The sequence below is a fragment of the Mus musculus genome, chromosome 13 (assembly GCF_000001635.26).
Source record: "Mus musculus strain C57BL/6J chromosome 13, GRCm38.p6 C57BL/6J".
NCBI classification, from domain to species: Eukaryota; Metazoa; Chordata; class Mammalia; order Rodentia; family Muridae; genus Mus; species Mus musculus.
In genome coordinates this window covers 100,156,916-100,175,849 of record NC_000079.6, presented here as the reverse complement: position 1 = coordinate 100,175,849, position 18,934 = coordinate 100,156,916, and the positions used below count along the sequence as shown (strand labels likewise).

Sequence of the window (18,934 nt, the reverse complement as noted above, 5' to 3'; positions counted from 1 at the left end):
TAGGACTAGAGTTGCAGGAGGTTGTGAGCTGTCTGATAAGGGTGTTGGGAACCAAGCCTGAGTCCTCTGCAGGAGCACTAAGTCTTCTTCCGAGGAGCCACTTTTCCAGCCCCCCCTTTCTTTTTATTTGGAAGTAGTATGTAGGAAATTGTTGAGAACTCAGGGACCTTCCTCTTAACCCCTGGGATGGTAAGTTGGGAGGCAATCTAGTTGTATTTAAAACTTGGTCTAGAATTTATCAGTGGGGATTTGTTTTAATTACAAACCAGAGTGCTGTTGAGTACCTAATGTATTTACACATCTGGTTTAAAAGACAATAACAGTCAGTAAAGGGCCTATTGGCTAAGCACTGATGTCAGCAAATAAATGTCTGTCAATGCCTTAGAAGGTCCCTCATCTGCCACAGACTCTCTGGGTCCCTGGTCTGTGAAGAACGGGATTTCTTAGGCAGATGGGCAAAGAATTTGGATGAAAATGACAGACAGATACACAAAAGATGTGTTGAATCTGAATGTATTGTTCTGGTTGAGCTTCAGACTTATATAACAACGAATTATCAGAGGATACAAATCACAAAAAGACAAGATACACTGAAATTCACCAGTTACAGCAGAAAGGAATTTGCAGGGACTAATTAAATGTTTACATTAGGGATAACAAGCCCTGCCTAGGATCAGCCTAATGCCAGGCAAGAATTTCACACTTTAAGGTTAAAAGCATCAGGGGGTTGTTAACTCTTGACAGGCCTTAAGAGTAATGTGTTATCACAGAGCTCTAAATTCTTAGGTCTAGTAAAACTATCTTGTCTGGAGAGTTTCCCCTTATCAGGGTAGTATATCAACTTATACTTGACATAGAATGTAGCCTGTAGTAAAAGATTTCTATCTCAGTGAGACTTTTAGTCTCTATCTACAGACAGCTGAGTAAATGACAGATGTTTATATTGTTTTATGATGGGGCTAATTAGTTACTGAATAGGTTAAGCTCCTTGCTGCTATCTGGAATCTAAGAACACTGGAAAAAGGCTTTAGCTATGTTAGAATACAATCTTAAAAGGCATTTACTATAAGGTAATACTATATAGAGTGCACGTGGATCTATACACTAGACTAATGTGGGAATGGAAAAATTAATTTTATGGTTTATATAGATTAGGGAGAAAATGCCAGGCCCCCGGGAAGGGAGTTTCCTTGAAACTCTTTGCTTCATGAACCAGCTTCCCAGCTTTCGCTTTGTCAAGCTGACTCCACCAGAGTCCCTGGCACTCATCCAGGGGTAAACATGGTCCTGATTTTCAGTTCACTATTCTTTTATAAAATACAGAGAGAGAGAGAGAGAGAGAGAGAGAGAGAAACACCCACACACAGACATACACACAAACACACAGAGACATATAGACACAAATACAGGCGCACACTTGCGTGCACACACACAGAGACAGAGAGAGACAGAGACACACCCACACACAGAGACACATACACACAAACATACAGATGCACACAAACACACATACACACAAACACAGAGACACACACAAACACACAGGCACACACACAGACACAGAGGGACACACATACACAGACATACACAAAGACACACACACACCTTTAGCTTTGCCTGCTCTTCTTCTGTTGTTTATTTTGTTTTGTTCCATTTCTGCTCTGTGTATGTGTGTGTGGGAGAGAGAGACAGACAGAGACAGAGACAGAGAAAAAGATACAGAGACAAGATTTTACTATGTCTACAAAGTGAGTTCCAGGAGAGCCAGGGTTACACAGAGAAATCTTGTTTCAAAAAAATTTTTTTTACTAAGTAGCTGATCTTGATTTGCTACCCAGCCCTGGTTTTTCTCCCATTCACATGCTCCTGCCTCAGTCTCATGGATACTAAAGCACAGGCATGTGCTACCATGACACCTGGCTTACCTACTCTTTTTGTTGGGTGACAGGTCTTTGAAACAGGGTCTCAGATAACCGATAATGGCCTCAAACTCAGGATTTAGGGAGGATGACCTTAATTGCTTAATCCTACTACCTCCCGCTCCCAAGTGCTGGATTCCAGGCATGCTCTACCACACCCAGATTTTCTCTCAAGATGACACAGGTAGTGACAGATCTCAATCATGCTCCTGGTTCTGGGGAGAGGTTGGCTTGGTCTTGTGTGGTCTGGTTCCAGTAACCACAGGTAAGGTTACTCAGTAACCACATGAGTGCAATGGTCTTAATGTTCAACAGGCGGCGTGTCAGAGCACTTTGCCCCTCCTTTTCTGATTGCCGGGGGAGAGGGGGGGTGGACAAGAGGTGGGGAGCTGCCCCTGCCATGATCAGGGTGGCCCACAGAGGAAATAAGGAGTAAGAGAAGGAGAGAGGGGAGTGAATCAGGCAAGGGGGTTGGGAATCTCACAGCTCTGGCTGACTAGCAATCAGATTGCTTCATTATACAATTTTCACAGAGCAAAGAAAGACTAACGGTTATCCCACAAGTACAGATTGTGTGCTTGATATTTTAATACATGTCTAGGGTTACAAGTTCAGTCACGATTAGAAAATATAAACAGAACAGAATTTATTTTTATTATAAACCCTGTAAGTTAAAATTAAGAATCTAAAGAGTGTCTCCTCCAGAGTAAACAGATTTATTATATGAGGGCCTGCTTTTAGGCTGACTGTGCTTGTAGTCTTATTTATTTTATTTTTTAATTCATTTTTTACACTCCATATTCCATTCACCATCCCCCATCCACCGTCCAACTGCTCCACATCCCACACCTCCTCCACACCCCACCCGTCCTCCATGTGGATGCCCCAACCCCCTCACCCTACCTGACCTCTAAACTCCCTGGGGTCTCCAGTCCCTTGAGGGTTAGGTGCATCATCTCTGAATGAACATAGACCAAGAACTCCTCTACTGTATGTGTGTTGGGGGGCCTCTTATCAGCTGGTGTATGCTGTCTATTTGGTGGTCCAGTGTTTGAAAGATCTCAGGGGTCCAGATTAATTAAGACTGCTGGTCCTCCTACAGGCTCGCCCTTCTCCTCAGCTTCTTTCAGCCTTCCCTAATTCAACAACAGGGGTCAGCTGCTTTTGACCATTGGTTGGGTGCAAATATGTGCATCTGACTCTTTCAGCTGCTTGCTGGGTCTTTTGGAGGCCAGTCATGATAGGCCCCTTTTTGTGGGTGCTCCAGAGACTTTGTAATAGTGTCAGGCCTTGGGACCTCCCCTTGAGCTGGATGCCAGTTTGGGCCTATCACTGGACCTTCTTTTCCTCAGGCTCCTCTCCATTTCCATCCCTGTAATTCTTTCAGACATGTCGAAACAATTATGGGTTAGAGGTGTGACTGTGGGATGGCAATCCCATCCCTCACTTGATGTCCTGTCTTCCTGCTGGAGATGGGCTCTATAAATTCCCCCTCCCTACTGTTGGGCATTTCATCTAAGGTCCCTCCCTTTGAGTCCTGGGAGTCTCTTACCTCTCAGGTCTCTGGTGTACTCTGAGGGGTCCCCCCAACCTCCTATTTCCTGAGTTGCCTTTTTACATTCTTTCTGTTGGCCCTCAGGGCTTCAGTCCTTTTCCCTCACCCAATACCAGATTAGGTTCCCCTCTCCCTGCTCTCCCTCCCACCCTATCCACTTTCCTTCCCAGGTCCCTCCCTCCCTCCCTCCCTCCCTCCCTCCCTCCCTCCCTCCCTCCTCACTTGTGATTGCTTTCTTCTCTCTCCCAAGTGAGACTGAGGCATCCTCACTTGTGCACTTTAGCTTGTTGAGCTTTTTGAGCTCAGTGCACTGTATCTTGGGTATTCTGTATTTTTTTTTTTTTTGCTAATATCGACTTATTAGTGAGTACATACCACGTATGTCCTTTTGGGTCTGGGTTACCTCACTTAGGATGATATTTTCTAGCTCCATCCATTTGCCTGAAAAACTTAGGCTGTCTTTGTTCTTAATATTTGAGTAGTATTCCAATGTGTAAATGAACTGTTCTTCTGTTGTGGGACATCTGGGTTGTTTCCAGCTTCTGGTTATCACAAATAATGCCACTATAAACATGGTGGAACATGTGCCCCTGTGGGATGGTGCAACATCTTTTGGGTATATACCCAAGAGTGTTATAGCTGGGTCTTCAGGTAGATCTATTTCCAATTTTCTGAGGAACCTCCAGATTGATTTAAAGAGTGGTTGTACCAGTTTGCAATCCCACCAGCAATAGAGGAGTGTTCCTCTTTCTCCACATCCTCTCCAACATGTGTTATCAACTGAGGTTTCGATCTTAGCCATTTTGATTGGTGTGAGGTGGAATCTCAGGGTCATTGATTTGCATTACTCTGATCATTAAGGACTTTGAACATTTCTTTAGGTACTTCATAGCCATTAGATATTCCTCGGTTGTGAATTCTCAGTTTAGTTCTATAACCCATTTTTTGATTGGGTTGTTTAGTTTTTGGTTATTAACTTCTTGAGTTCTTTATATATTTTGGATATTTGCTCTCTACTGGATATGGGGTTAGTGAAGTTTTTTTTTTTTTCCAAATCTGTAGGTTGCCGATTCGTCCTATTGACTATGTCCTTTGCCTTACAGAAGCTTTCCAGTTTCATGAGGTCTCATTTATCAATTCTTGATCTTAGAGCATGAGCCATTAGAGTTCTGCTTAGGAAATTTCTTCCTGTGCTAATGAGTTCAAGGCTCTTTCCCACTTTCTCTTCTATTAGATTGAGTGTATCAGGTTTTATGTTGAGGTCCTTGATCCACTTGGACTTTGTGCAAGGTGACAAATATGGGTCTATTTTCTTTCTTCTACATACAGAGAGCCAGTTAGACCAGCACTATTTATTGAAGATGCTTTCTTTTTTTTTTTAATCATTCACTCCAACTTTATTTTTTTATTACGTATTTTCCTCAATTACATTTCCAATGCTATCCCAAAAGTCCCCCATACCCTCCCCCCACTTCCCTACCCACCCATTCCCATTTTTTGACCCTGGCGTTCCCCTGTACTGGGGCATATAAAGTTTGTGTGTCCAATGGGCCTCTCTTTCCAGTGATGGCCAACTAGGCCATCTTTCGATACATACGCAGCTAGAGTCAAGAGCTCCGGGGTACTGGTTAGTTCATAATGTTGTTCCACCTATAGGGTTGCCAATCCCTTTAGCTCCTTGCGTACTTTCTCTAGCTCCTCCATTGGGAGCCCTGTGATCCATCTATTAGCTGACTCTGAGCATCCACTTCTGTGTTTGCTAGGCCCGGCATAGTCTCACAAGAGAGAGCTATATCTGGGTCCTTTCAACAAAATCTTGCTAGTGTATGCAATGGTGTCAGCATTTGGAAGCTGATTATGGGATGGATCCCGGATATGGCAGTCTCTAGATGGTCCATCCTTTCGTCACAGCTCCAAACTTTGTCTCTGTAACTCCTTCCATGGGTGTTTTGTTCCCAATTCTAAGAAGGGGCACAGTGTCCACACTTTGGTCTTCATTCTTCTTGAGTTTCATGCGTTTAGCAAATTGTATCTTATATCTTGGGTATCCTAAGTTTCTGGGCTAATATCCACTTATCAGTGAGTACATATTGTGTGGGTTCCTTTGTGATTGTGTTACCTCACTCAGGATGATGCCCTCCAGGTCCATCCATTTGGCTAGGAATTTCATAAATTCATTCTTTTTAATAGCTGAGTAGTACTCACTTTCTTTTTTTCCATTGTATATTTTTGTCAAAGATCAAGTGACAGTAAGTGTATGGTTTTATTTCTGGGTCTTCAATTCTATTCCATTGATCAACATGTCTGTCTCTGTACCAATACCATGCTGTTTTTATCACTATTGCTCTGTAGTAAAGCTTGAGGTCAAGGATGGTGATTTCCCCCAGCCATTCTTTTATTTTTAAGAATTGTTTTCACAAGAAAGAAAGAAAGAAAGAAAGAAAGAAAGAGAAAGAAGGAGAGAGAGAAAGAGAGAGGAAGGAAGAAAGAAAAAGAAAGAAAGAGAGAGAAAGGAAAGAAAGAAAGAGAGAGAGAGAGAGAGAGAGAGAGAGAGAGAGAGAAAGGAAGGAAGGAAGAGAGAGAGAAAGAAAAGAAAGAAAGAGAGAGAGAATTGTTTCCACTATTCTGGGTTTTTGCCATTTTTACTATGTTAATTCTGCCAATTCATGAGCATGAGTGATCTCTCCATTTCCTGAGATCTTCTTCGATTTCTCTCTTGAGAGACTTGAAGTTATTGTCATACAGGTCTTTCATTTGTTTGGTTAGAGTTACCCCATGATATGTTATACTCTTTGAGGCTACTGTGAAGGGAATTGTTTCTGTAATTTCTTTCTCAGCCTGTTTATTGTTTGTATAAAGAAAGGCTACTGATTTATTTGAGTTGATTTTATATCAGGTCACTTTGCTGCAATTGTTTATCAGCTGGAGAAGTTCTCTGGTAGAATTTTTGGGGTTGCTTATGTATACTATCATATCATCTGCAAATAGTGATACCTTTATTTCTTCTTTACAAATTTGTATCCCCTTGATCTCTTTTTGTTGTCTTATTGTTCTAGCTAACATTTCGAGTACTATATTGAATAGATATGGGGAGAGTGAGCATCCTTGTCTTGTCCCCAATTTCAATAGGATTGCTTCAAGTATGTCTCTATTTAATTTGATATTGGCTGTTGGTTTGCAGTAAATTGCTTTTATTATGTCTAGGTTTGGGCCTTGAATTCCTGATCTCTCCAAGACTTTTAACATGAAGGGGTGCTTATTTTGTCAAATGCTTTTTCTGCATCTAAGGAAAAGATCATGTGATTTTTTTCTTTGAGTTTGTTTATATGCTGGGTTATGTTAATGGATTGTCTTATATTAAACCAACCTTGCATCCCTGGGATGAAACCTACTTGATTGTGGTGAATGGTGGTTTTGATGTGTTCTTGGATTTGGTGTGCAAGAATTTTATTGAGTATTTTTGCATCGATAGTCATAAGCGAGATTGGTCTGAAGTTCTCTTTTTTGGTTGGGTCCTTATGTGGTCTTTATTGTGGCTTCATATAACAAGTTAGGTAATGTTCCTTCTGTTTCTATTTTATGGAATAGTTTGGGGAAAATTGGTATCAGGTCTTCTTCGAAGGTCTGTAGAATTCTGTACTAAATCCATCTGGCCCTGGGCTTTTTTGGTTGGGAGGTTTTTTAATGACTTCTATTTTCTTGTGTGATATGGGCCTGTTTAGATAGTTTACCTGCTCTTGATTTAACTTTGGTATGTGGCATCTGTCTAGAAAACCATCCATTTCATCTAGATTTTCCAGTTTTCTTTTTTTTTCTTTCCATTTTTTATTAGGTATTTAGCTCATTTACATTTCCAATGCTATACCAAAAGTCCCCCATACCCACCCACCCCCACTCCCTCCAGTTTTCTTTAGTATAGGCTTTTATAGTAAGAGCTGATGATTTTTTGAATTTCCTCCATTTCTGTTGTAATGTCTCCCTTTTCATTTCTGATTTTATTAGTTTGGATCCTGCCTCTTGGCCCTTTAGTTAATTTAGCTAGGGGTTTATCTATCTTGTTGATTCTTTCAAAAAACCAGCTTTTGGTTTTGCTGATTCTTTGTATTGTTTTCTTTGTTTCTATTTGGTTGATTTCGGCCCTGAGTTTGAGTATTTCCTGCCTTGTACTCCTCTTGGGTGAGTTTGCTTCTTTTTGTTTTAGAGCTCTCAGGTGTGCTGTTAAATTGTTTGTGTAAGATGTCTCCAGTTTCTTTACCAGGGCACTTAGTACTATGAACTTTCCTCTTAGCACTGCTTTCATTGTGTCACATAGGTTTGGGTATGATGTGTCAACATTTTCATTAAATTCCATGAAGTCTTTAATTTCTCTCTTTATTTCTTCCTTGACCAAGTTATCCCCGAGTAAAGAGTTATTCAGTTTCCATGTGTATGTGGGCTTTCTGTAGTTTTTGCTGTTATTGAAGACCAACCTTGGGCCATGGTGATCTGATAGGATGCATGGTATTATTTCTATCTTCTTTTATCTGTTGAGGATTGCTTTGTGGCCAATTATATGGTTGATTTTGTCGAAGGTACCATGAGGTGCTGAAAAGAAGGTGTATCCTTTTGTTTTAGGGTGAAATGTTCTCTAGATATCTGTTAAATCCATTTGTTTCATAACTTCTGTTAGTTTCACTGTGTCCCTGTTTAGTTTCTGTTTCCAAGATCTATCCATTGATGAGAGTGGGGTATTGTCTTTTTTGAGATAGGGTCTTGGTATGTAGCGGTAGCTTGTCTGAACTTGCTATGTAGAGCAGTCTAACCTTTGACTCACAGAGATCTGCTTGCCTTTGCCACCCAAGTGCTGAGATTTACAGATGTGGACCATGATATCCAGCTTGACCAGGTTGAGAGTACCAGTATGAATTCTCTCCTGTGAAGCAGGCCTCCGATCCAGTTCAAAAGCAGTTGGTTACCCCCAAACCTTCATGCCACTACTCAGCACTGGACAAATCCTGCCTGTTTTGCCCGTGGGTAATACTGCTGATAGCCTTTCTTCCTCACAGACTGCAGAGCCTCTTCGACTTGATTTCTCTCAATCCTGAAAGCAAAGTGTATTGTATGTTGAGCAATAGATCTGTAGTTCTGTCTAACAAGGTGTCTCACTAACCCTCGAACTTACCTGTTAGACTTAACTGGCTCTCTAGTAAGCCCCTGAGATCTTCTTGTCCCTCCCTTGCCAGAACTAAGATTAAAGTCACCGCACCCACTGTCTAGCTTTTTACATAAGTGCTGAAGATTTAAACTCAGTTCTTCATGTTCATCCAGCAAGTATTTGTCCAGAGTGTCATCTCTAAGCCCTGAATATTATAATTTAAAATTTAATTTAATTGATGATACCTGTGTTTTTACATTTAACATAGGTTTTATGTAGTTGGCACACTTGAATCTTGTGTGTTTGTTTGTTTTTGACAGTCTGAACACATGATAGTATATTATTCCTAATTAAATTCTAAGTTGCACACTTTGTTTAGACAATTTTTACCCTGTTTTCTTTCTTTTTTCAAGAATGGATAGAGTTTTCTCATCTTGGATCATGGACAGAAAATAACTCTGTACTCATCCCAACACATTCCCCGAATATCCTTACCATTACTTTACAAACCACATTTATTATGTTATTGAAAGCCAGAGACTGAATGTTTATACAGTGCAACACTGACAGGGTCACTGAAAATGTTAGCTTTCTACTTCATTCTTGGCCCTGAATCTTCATGTTTCTACAAAGCTAATGAAAACACTTAACTGCACTGAACCATTTTATGACTTTTCTCTCCTCTGCATAGCTGTGTGTTTCTCCAAACCCTGAAGTCCTCTGCAGAAGTGATTCCAGCCCTTCAGAGCCACTGTGCACTTCCAGAAGCCATGGTAATGAACACTGCCCTCTTCTGACTCAGCAACACGATTGTGTGGTGGAACACTTTTGTGAACAGCCCTTGCCATTTGTAAATGTATCAGACTTAAGGAAATTGTACAAGTATCTAAAAAGCACTCTCCAGTGATAAGTGTAGACAGGAACTTCTCAGTGAATGAGGGTGACCCAATATCTAGCTCCATGAAACACACAGTCCACCCCTTCTCCTGTAAGAAGTCTACTTGGTGAAATTCTTTCAGCCTTATTTCTGATAATCATCCAAGCTACCTGGACCCCATCTTCAATCTCTGGAGGGCAGTGGGCTTGACTTCTTACTTCTTTTGAGATGTGCAAGGCAGGTTTCATTTTGTTTGGTTGAAATTTTGTTTGGGACAGGTTCTCACTGTACAGCTCAGGCTGACTTTGAACTTGCTATTTTCAAATTCCAGACTGTCTGAGAATCTGTAATCCTTCTTTTTAAACATTCCAAATGCTGGGATTATGAATGTGTGCCACCTTTCCCATTTGATTCTTGTTCTTTACTGCAATCAAGGAAATCAAACCCAAGGTCTTGTGCGTGCTATGCAATGAATCTATGACAGAGCAACATCCCTGACCTGCAGGCTTATGTCTTTAAGGAAAGCAAATGGGCAGCAAGATTGTGAACTCAGATAGCAGTCTAAGTCCTACATGTTTCTGTGACATACAATCTATCAGTTCACTATCACCTCATAGTATGACAACAATAGGTATGCTGGTTCTCATGCAACAGAACAGAGAATGGCATGGTGACTCATACCTGAAAAACAACAGTCTAGAAGCTAAGGCAGGAGAATACTTAGTTCAATATTAGCCTGGACCATAGTATAAGACAGCACTTCAAACAACAGAACAACAATAACAACAGCAACAAACACAAACAAGGGCTGGAGAGATGGCTCAAAGGATGAGAGCCCTGACTGTTCAAATCTCAGCAACCAAAGGATGAGAGGTCCTGAGTTCAAATCCCAGCAACCACATAGTGGCTCATAACCATCTGTAAGAGATCTGGCATCCTCTTCTGGTGTACAGGCATATATGCAGGCAGAACTCTGTACACAATAAATACATAAATAAATAAATAAATAAATAAATAAATCTTTTTTAAAACACAAACGAAAATGGAGGAAAAATAAAGAAAAACAAAACAACTTAGCAATCCTGGTTGACCTGATAAATCTCTTGTATTTTGAATTTTCAGTTCCATTAATCTGCCCCCAATCTACTCCTCTTTTCCTTCTCATCAGAAAAAGGTAGGCCTCCCATGAATATCAACCAGCCTTGGCACATCAAGTTGCAGTAGGACTTAGCACATCTTCTCCTCTTGAGGCTAGACTAGGGAATGGGTCCCACAATCAGGCAATCGAGTTAGAGGCAGTGCCTGCTCCTGCTGTTAGTTGTCCTACATGAAGACCAAGCTACACATCTGTTCCATATGTGCAGAGGACCCACTCATGCTCTCTGGTTGGCAGTTCAGTCTCTGTGAGCCCCTATGAGCCCAGGTTAGTGAATTCATAGGTTTTCTTCGATATCCTCAACTCCTCGGGCTCCTTCAATCCTTCCTTTCCATCTTCCATAGGACTCCCCAAGCTCTCCCTAATGTTCGGCTGTGGGTCTCTGCAATTGTTTCCACCAGTTGCTGGATGAAACCTCTCTGATGACAACAGTTATGCTAGGCTCCTTTCTGCAAGCCTAGCCTAACATTGTTAACAATGTCATGATGGGCTTTCTCTCATGGCATGGGTCTCAGATGGACTAGTCATTGGTTGGCCACTCCCTGAATTTCTGCTCCATCTTTACCTCTGCACATTGTGTAGGCAGGACAAATTGTAGTTTGAAGTTTTGCAGCTTGGTTGGTGTCCTAGTCTCTCTATTGGAAGTCCTGCCTCATTATAGGAGAAGACCCGTTCAGGCTCCATATCTCCCATTGCTAGGAATCATTTTCGTAGATTCCTGGGAGTTTCCTTTGCCATAGGTTTCTAGCTCATCCCAGAGATGTCACCTCCATTGAAGTTGTCTCTTCCAGTACTTTCTTCCTTTGTCCTCCCCCACCTGATCCCTTCTGCTCCCGTCTCCCTCCCATAATCACTTAGTCCCCTCCCCCATCCACTCATGATCTCTATTTTATTTCCCCTTCTCAGTGAGATTCACACAACCCCACTTGAGCCCTCCTTGCTATTTAGCTTCTTTGGGCCTATGGATTGTAGCATGGTTATTCCTTACTTAATGGGTAATATAGCGTTATAAGTGAGTAGAAACTATGTTTTTTCTTTTTGGGTCTTTGGGTAACCTCACTCGGGATGATATATTTTTTAGTTCCATCAGTTTGCCTGCAAATTTCATGATGTTATTATTTTTAATAGCTGACTAATAATCCATCGTGTAAATGTACCACATATTTTTTAATCCATTCTTCCATGGAGTGTCATCTAGGTTGTTTCCAGTTTCTGGCTCTTACAAGTAAAGCAGCTATGCACATGGTTGAGCAAGTGTCCTAATCATAGGATGGAACATACTTTGGCTATATGCCTAGGAGTGGTATAGCTGGATCTTGAGGTAGATCTATTTTCAATTTTCTGAGAAACCACCAAATTGGTTTCCCAAGTGACTGTACAAGTTTGCATTCACATCATCAATGGAGAAGTGTTGCCCCTTGCTCCACATCCTCAACAGTATAAAGTGTTGAATGAGTTTTTGATCTTAGCCATTCTCAGGAGGGTAAAATGGAATCTCAGAGTCATTTTGATTTGCATTTCCCTGAAGTCTAAGGATGCTAAACATTCCTTTGAGTGCTTCTAGGCCTTTAGCGATTTCTCTGTTGAGAATCTCTAATTTTAAATGTTTTTAAATGGTTGATTTGGTTTGTTGATGTCGAGTTTCCTGAGCTGTTTATAGATTGCCTTTTGTCAGATGTGCAGTTGACATTGTAAGTGCAGGGATTGAAGCTCAGCTACTAGACATTCCCCTAATAGACACAAAGAGGTCTTCAACTCTGAACAAAACTATGTGTGGTAAGACTTTTAGAGTCCTAGAATAGAAAAAAGCATGATTTTTGAAGCCAGAGGTGTGTGGAGGCTCCTTTCACTTGGGAAGTGGAGAAAGGAGGACGAAGTGTTATCCTTCGATACACAGGAATTCCAGACCAGCCTACACTACATGAAACTCTCTTACTCAAAATGTGTGTGTGCAATAATCCTTCTGCATCCATCCCAGTGTCTGACTTAAACATGTAAGGAGACTTAACTAATGACTAAGGACAGAGGCTGTGCTTAATGCTCTTGACGACCATTCTTGTTGTACATGGTACAATTTGAGTACTCCCACAGTGCTCCCCATAGCGAGGATGCATATACTGTGCATGTACTACCTAGGCATACACTTGTGCAGATGTGTGAGGTTAACACTTCAATGTGTGGAGCACTCTTCCTTCACTCAGCATTGAGTGTAGTCTGTTTTGAGAGGATGGTGGACATCAGTGATAATATAGTGCCCTATCTTGATTTAAGACCCAGTTTTGATGTAATAAAGGATTTCTCTTTTAAAGGAAACCACAAGTGAAAGCAACCATGATGATGCAGCAGCAGTTCATTCTACAGTGGTGGGTAAGCACTGAAAAGCAGCATGGGATTCTGGGTATTCATCCATAGGATTTGAAAGGAAAGTGTATTTATAATTGTCCAGGGAGCTGCTAGAGAGGAAAGCACTGAGGTGAAGGGAAGTGTGGATGAGAGAGTGAGCATTCCTGTGGCTTCCTGAGAGTGAATGCAGGACTAATAACAGAGTCCTTGTGTCAGACCCAGACCAGCCAGCATTAAAGGCACCATGCAGCAAGCTGGTCTCCTGAGAGCTCAGAAGGGAACTAGGGTGACAGAGTATTCTTCAGAATCCTGCCTAATCCCCCAGGTCAAGTGGGAGGCTTGAACAGGATTCTGATGCTATGAAAAGGTCTGGGAGGACCTCAAATTGTAGGTCATGGACACTGTAGGAAAGGCCAGCCATAGTTGAGAGGCAGGACAGTGTAACAAATCCTAGGAGGTTTGAATGCATTTCAAACTGGGTCTCCATTCTATCCCCTACAGATGTTTCTCCAAGTGAAGCCCAGGAACTTGAACCTGCATCCAGCTTGGTGTCTGTTCTCTGTAGAGACCAGGACCACAGTGAAGCCCAAGGGCGTGGATGTGCATCCAGTGGGACCTATCTTCCCTCCACAGACTTGGGTCAGAGTGAAGCCCAGTGGCTTCAAGAGGCCAGGAGTCTGAGTGAGCAGCTGAGAGACACCTACACCAAAGCTACTTTCCGCCACATGAACTTGCCAGAAGTGTACTCCAGCCTCGGCACTGACCATTTGCTCAGCTGCGATGTGTCCATCATTTCAAAGCACATCAGCCAGCCAGTGCAAGGGTCCCTGACGATCCCTGAGGTCTTCTCCAATCTCAACTCTGTCATGTGTGTGGAGGGGGAAGCTGGCAGTGGAAAGACAACCTTCCTGAAGAGGATAGCTTTTCTCTGGGCATCAGGATGCTGCCCCCTGTTGTACAGGTTCCAGCTGGTCTTCTACCTCTCCCTTAGTTCCATCACACCAGGCCAGGAACTGGCCAAAATCATCTGTGCCCAACTCCTAGGGGCAGGAGGCTGCATTAGTGAAGTGTGTCTGAGCAGCATCATCCAGCAGTTACAACACCAGGTGCTGTTCCTGTTGGATGACTACAGTGGGCTGGCCTCACTCCCCCAAGCCCTACACACACTGATTACAAAAAACTACTTGTCACGGACCTGCTTATTGATCGCTGTGCATACAAACAAGGTCAGGGGCATCCGCCCATACCTAGATACGAGTCTAGAGATCAAAGAGTTTCCCTTCTATAATACTGTCTCTGTGTTACGGAAGCTTTTTTCACATGACATAATGCGTGTACGAAAATTTATAAATTACTTTGGATTTCATGAAGAGTTGCAGGGAATTCACAAGACACCCCTCTTCGTGGCAGCAGTATGTACTGACTGGTTTAAAAATCCATCTGACCAGCCCTTTCAGGATGTGGCACTTTTCAAGGCCTATATGCAATACTTGTCCTTAAAGCACAAAGGTGCAGCTAAGCCTCTCCAGGCCACAGTGTCCTCATGTGGGCAGCTGGCCTTGACAGGGCTTTTCTCATCGTGCTTTGAGTTCAATAGTGATAACCTGGCAGAGGCAGGAGTTGATGAAGATGAAGAGCTCACCACCTGCTTGATGAGCAAATTCACCGCCCAGAGACTGAGGCCAGTCTACCGGTTTTTAGGTCCTCTGTTCCAGGAGTTTCTTGCTGCCGTGAGGTTGACTGAACTCCTGAGTTCAGATAGGCAGGAAGACCAAGATCTGGGACTTTATTATTTGAGACAAATTAACTCACCTCTAAAGGCTATGAGCATCTACCACACTTTTTTGAAATATGTCTCCAGCCACCCTTCATCAAAGGCAGCGCCAACAGTTGTATCTCATTTGCTTCAGTTGGTGGATGAGAAAGAGTCACTGGAGAACATGTCTGAAAATGAGGATTACATGAAGCTCCATCCAGAAGCTTTGCTGTGGATTGAGTGTCTTAGAGGATTGTGGCAGCTGTCTCCTGAATCTTTTTCTTTGTTCATTTCAGAAAACTTATTGCGCATTTGTCTAAACTTTGCTCATGAAAGCAACACAGTTGCTGCATGTTCTCCAGTTATTTTGCAGTTCCTTCGAGGGAGAACACTGGATTTGAAAGTTTTGAGTTTACAGTACTTTTGGGACCATCCAGAAACCTTGTTGTTATTGAAGAGTATTAAGATCTCATTAAATGGAAATAACTGGGTACAGAGAATCGATTTTTCACTCATAGAAAAATCTTTTGAAAAAGTACAGCCACCAACTATAGATCAGGACTATGCCATTGCCTTTCAACCTATAAATGAAGTCCAGAAAAATTTATCTGAAAAGAAACACATAATAAAGAAGTATGAGGATATGAAACACCAGATCCCACTAAATATTAGTACTGGCTACTGGAAACTGTCCCCCAAGCCATACAAGATCCCCAAGCTGGAAGTTCAAGTGACCAACACAGGTCCAGCAGATCAAGCACTGCTCCAGGTCCTCATGGAAGTCTTCTCAGCTTCACAGAGTATTGAGTTCCGTTTATCCGACAGCAGTGGCTTCCTTGAAAGCATCCGCCCAGCTCTGGAGCTGAGTAAGGCCTCTGTCACCAAGTGTTCCATGTCCAGGCTGGAGCTCAGCAGAGAAGATCAGAAGCTGCTTCTCACCCTGCCTACCCTGCAGTCTCTCGAGGTCTCAGAGACAAACCAGTTACCAGGTATCCCCAAGTGTATTCCCATAGCCACTCTGCTTGACACTGCGTCTCATTTATGGCTTAGATGAGTGAAACATCTCAGTTTTATCTCTTCATAAATGTACCTCAATAGACGAGATCTAAACACTTACACTGTTTGGGGCAGTGTATAAATCAATATAAGGCCCTGAATCATAGACTGATTTTCATATGATTCACAAAAAGTTTGCTTAATACTAACTCCATTGCTTGAACAGCTTTTAAGGGCACTTGAATTGTTATTAGTAAATGGTGGACTGTGAGTAAGATGATGCTGGAGAATTATTCCCACTCTGGTTGTCAGAAGGAAGAGGGGGTTTAGCTTCTCTAGAAGAAGAATTAAAAAGAGAGAACAATATAGTCTTACTTATGTTTCTGTTGCTGTAATAAAACATTCTGACCAGCAACTTGGGGATAAATGTGTTTATCATACTTTCCAACTCCCATGTCACACAGTCTATCATTGAACAATTTCATGGCAGAACTGTAGACCAGAGCAGAGAGAAGTGTAGCTTCTTTTCCCATGGCTACTTATTTCCTAGGAATAACTGCCTTCTTATTCAACTCCCAACCTCCTGCCCAGGGTTGGCACCATCTTTCCCACTGAGTTGGCCCCTCCCTCATTAACCACTAGTCAAAAAAAATGCAGACTTCCCTATAGGCATCCTAAATTTAGGATCCTCTTCCCTGATAACTCTGGCTTGTTTCAAGGTGACAGAAACCAACGAAAACAAATATCTATTAGTTTTGTCGTTCCGTAAGTAGTATGTGATGACTTTTAGTACAGAGTCTCTCTGACTTTCATTAAATTTTCTTTATAGTCATTTATGTGTTTTGATAGCAATGTAAATGCTTGGTTTTTAAAATTTTCATAATTATAACTAGGCTAGCTGTTGCATGCTAAGGAATGCTTTTCTTGTCTACAGTTTTGTGTTTTAATTTTTTTGTTTGAGTGTGTTTTATGTAGTAGTAGTAAGCTGGCCTGTGCCCTACATGAACCGGGTATTTCTGGAAGGCAGGCTGGGGCTGAAGGAGAGAGAGAGACTAGACTTTGAGAGAAAATAATGAGACCAAGACAAGTTTTCTCTGATCAAAGCCAGAGAGTTTACTAAGAGAATGTGCTTATAAAGGGGGAGAGGCCCATCCCCTGCCAATCCATTCTTGGTGCCTGGAGCCAGCCTGTAGGCTGCTCAAGGGTCTCTCAGCAGGTAGCAGAGTCTTGGAGAGGAGCAGCAGTAGTTGACATAACAATATAGCCATCTAAGTTGGAAGGCTACACCACAGGTGATCTCATATTCAGTGCAGCAAATTCTGAATCAGCCTGCTTCAATGCTGAGGGAGGCTACAATTTCCCCCCTGATTATATAATAAAAATAGCTGGACTGAGACGTAAAATTTATTTATGCTCCATAGTCCTGCCTAGGAGTTATGGTGGCTGGCGGCTTGGGGACTCAGATTTTCCCAAGCCATTCTTATCTGTCAAGGAGCATACATGCAGCTTGTTTGTGTTTATTTTACACAAACATGGCTCTGTGGTGTATTATTAACAAACCACAGCCTCTTGGTATGTACCTCTGTCTTAGATTGATATAGCTCCGAAATCTGGTTGCCTGTCATTGGCTGACCAGTCCTCATAGCACACCTTATTCCCAAATCAGACCAAAGCCACAATATATACTTAATATGCTTCTTCATATTGATGAATTTCTGCCACCTGCACTTGCTGGAGGTGAGGCTGCACATTTGCTGAAATCAGGCTGTAAGGAGAGACTCACCTGCTTGAAAAATAAAGTTGAGATAGTTGAAAAGCAACAGGACAAAAGCTTCTTTGGGGAAGTCTAGGTACTTTATTCAGTTGCAAATTAGCAACGATCCAGCTCAGACTCTGACCTCTGTGTGGGGGAGGTGACTTTGAGAATTAGCAGAAAAGACAAAAATTATCTGAGATTGGAGGCTGTGCTCCAAATTAACTTTTTTGGCTAAAAAGGATTTTTAGCCATCAAAGAAGTTAGAATCATACTTACTAGAAGATTCAGGATTTGTGTCCATTTGACGAACCAGTCTTTCAGGCAGCCATCGTGCTCCATCTTCTTTTTGTGGAAAAACACAGACAGAACCTCTTCCCCAGATTAAAACAAGGTCTGGACCATTCCATGTATTAGTTAATGGGTCCCACCATTTAACCATGGCAAAAGAACTGGAAGTAACCGGATGCCAGTGGCAATCCGCTGCAGACTGACCTTTAACATCAGTTTGCAAAAAATTTAAAACAAACAAGACAAAAGCAAGATGTGCTTTTGGTGACCTTGGGGGGTATAGGATTTACATTTGTATGTGTGTTTGCAGATGTGTGTATGGGCATATGACCATGCCACAGCATAGGTATGGGGTGGGCAACCTCAGGAACACCATTCTTCCCTTCCACCATGGATCTTTTGGATTAAAATGAGGTTGGTAGGCTTGAGACAAGAGCTTTTTCTCACTAAGCCATATCCCTGTGCCATATGCCACTCTTAGGAGATGGTCTCATGTAGCTTAGTCTGGCTTTGAATTCATTTTGTCTTTGACTATTACCTGAACTGCCTGAGCCTCCTGATCCCACTTTCTGAGTTCCAGATTACAGACATGCTCCAACATCTAGTCTTGGAGAAAATAAAAGACATTTTTTACTTTGATAATAAAAATCATCCCACAGATCTAAAAATGATGTTTATCTCATGTAAACTAGAGACAAAGCAGTACCAGAGATGTTTTTTTGGTGGGTAGAATAGACGAAGCTCTGTATTCAAGTCCCAGCACTGTATAAAGTTTGTGTGGTTATACATGTGCACAGTCTGAGCACTCAGGAGGCAGAGGTGAGAGGATCAGGACTTCCAGAATCAATAATATTCCATTGTGTAAATATATGTCACTTTTTTGGAGAAACGTCTATTCTGACTCTTTAGAATCAATCTGAGAGAGCTGATAAGGCGTGGTGGGTTGTACTTTTACATTTTGCTTGTCCTTTTATCCACTATGAGCACTGATTGTTCCCATCTCATCTTCCAGGTATTATGAGGAATGCTGTCATGATCATATGTGTTACAAGTGTCATTTTGATCCCTGCTGTCAGCTGGTTTGGATATAGTTCTAGGAGTAACAGACTCGCTTGGTCCTATGGCCATTCTAATGTTTTGAGACAGGGTCTCAT

The 18,934-nt window shown here is 42.0% G+C and overlaps 1 protein-coding gene across 2 annotated transcripts in view; it reads left to right on the top strand.

Annotated features, from left to right (window-relative positions):
* Window positions 1-18,934, top strand: part of Naip2 (NLR family, apoptosis inhibitory protein 2) — a 58,060-nt gene that overhangs the window by 26,273 nt on the left and 12,853 nt on the right. For both annotated transcript variants that reach the window (NM_001126182.2, NM_010872.3), the window contains exons 9-11: window positions 9,300-9,381; window positions 12,951-13,008; window positions 13,486-15,729. In NM_001126182.2, coding sequence (NP_001119654.1) covers window positions 9,300-9,381; window positions 12,951-13,008; window positions 13,486-15,729 — 2,384 coding nt within the window. The remainder of the gene's footprint in view (window positions 1-9,299; window positions 9,382-12,950; window positions 13,009-13,485; window positions 15,730-18,934) is intronic.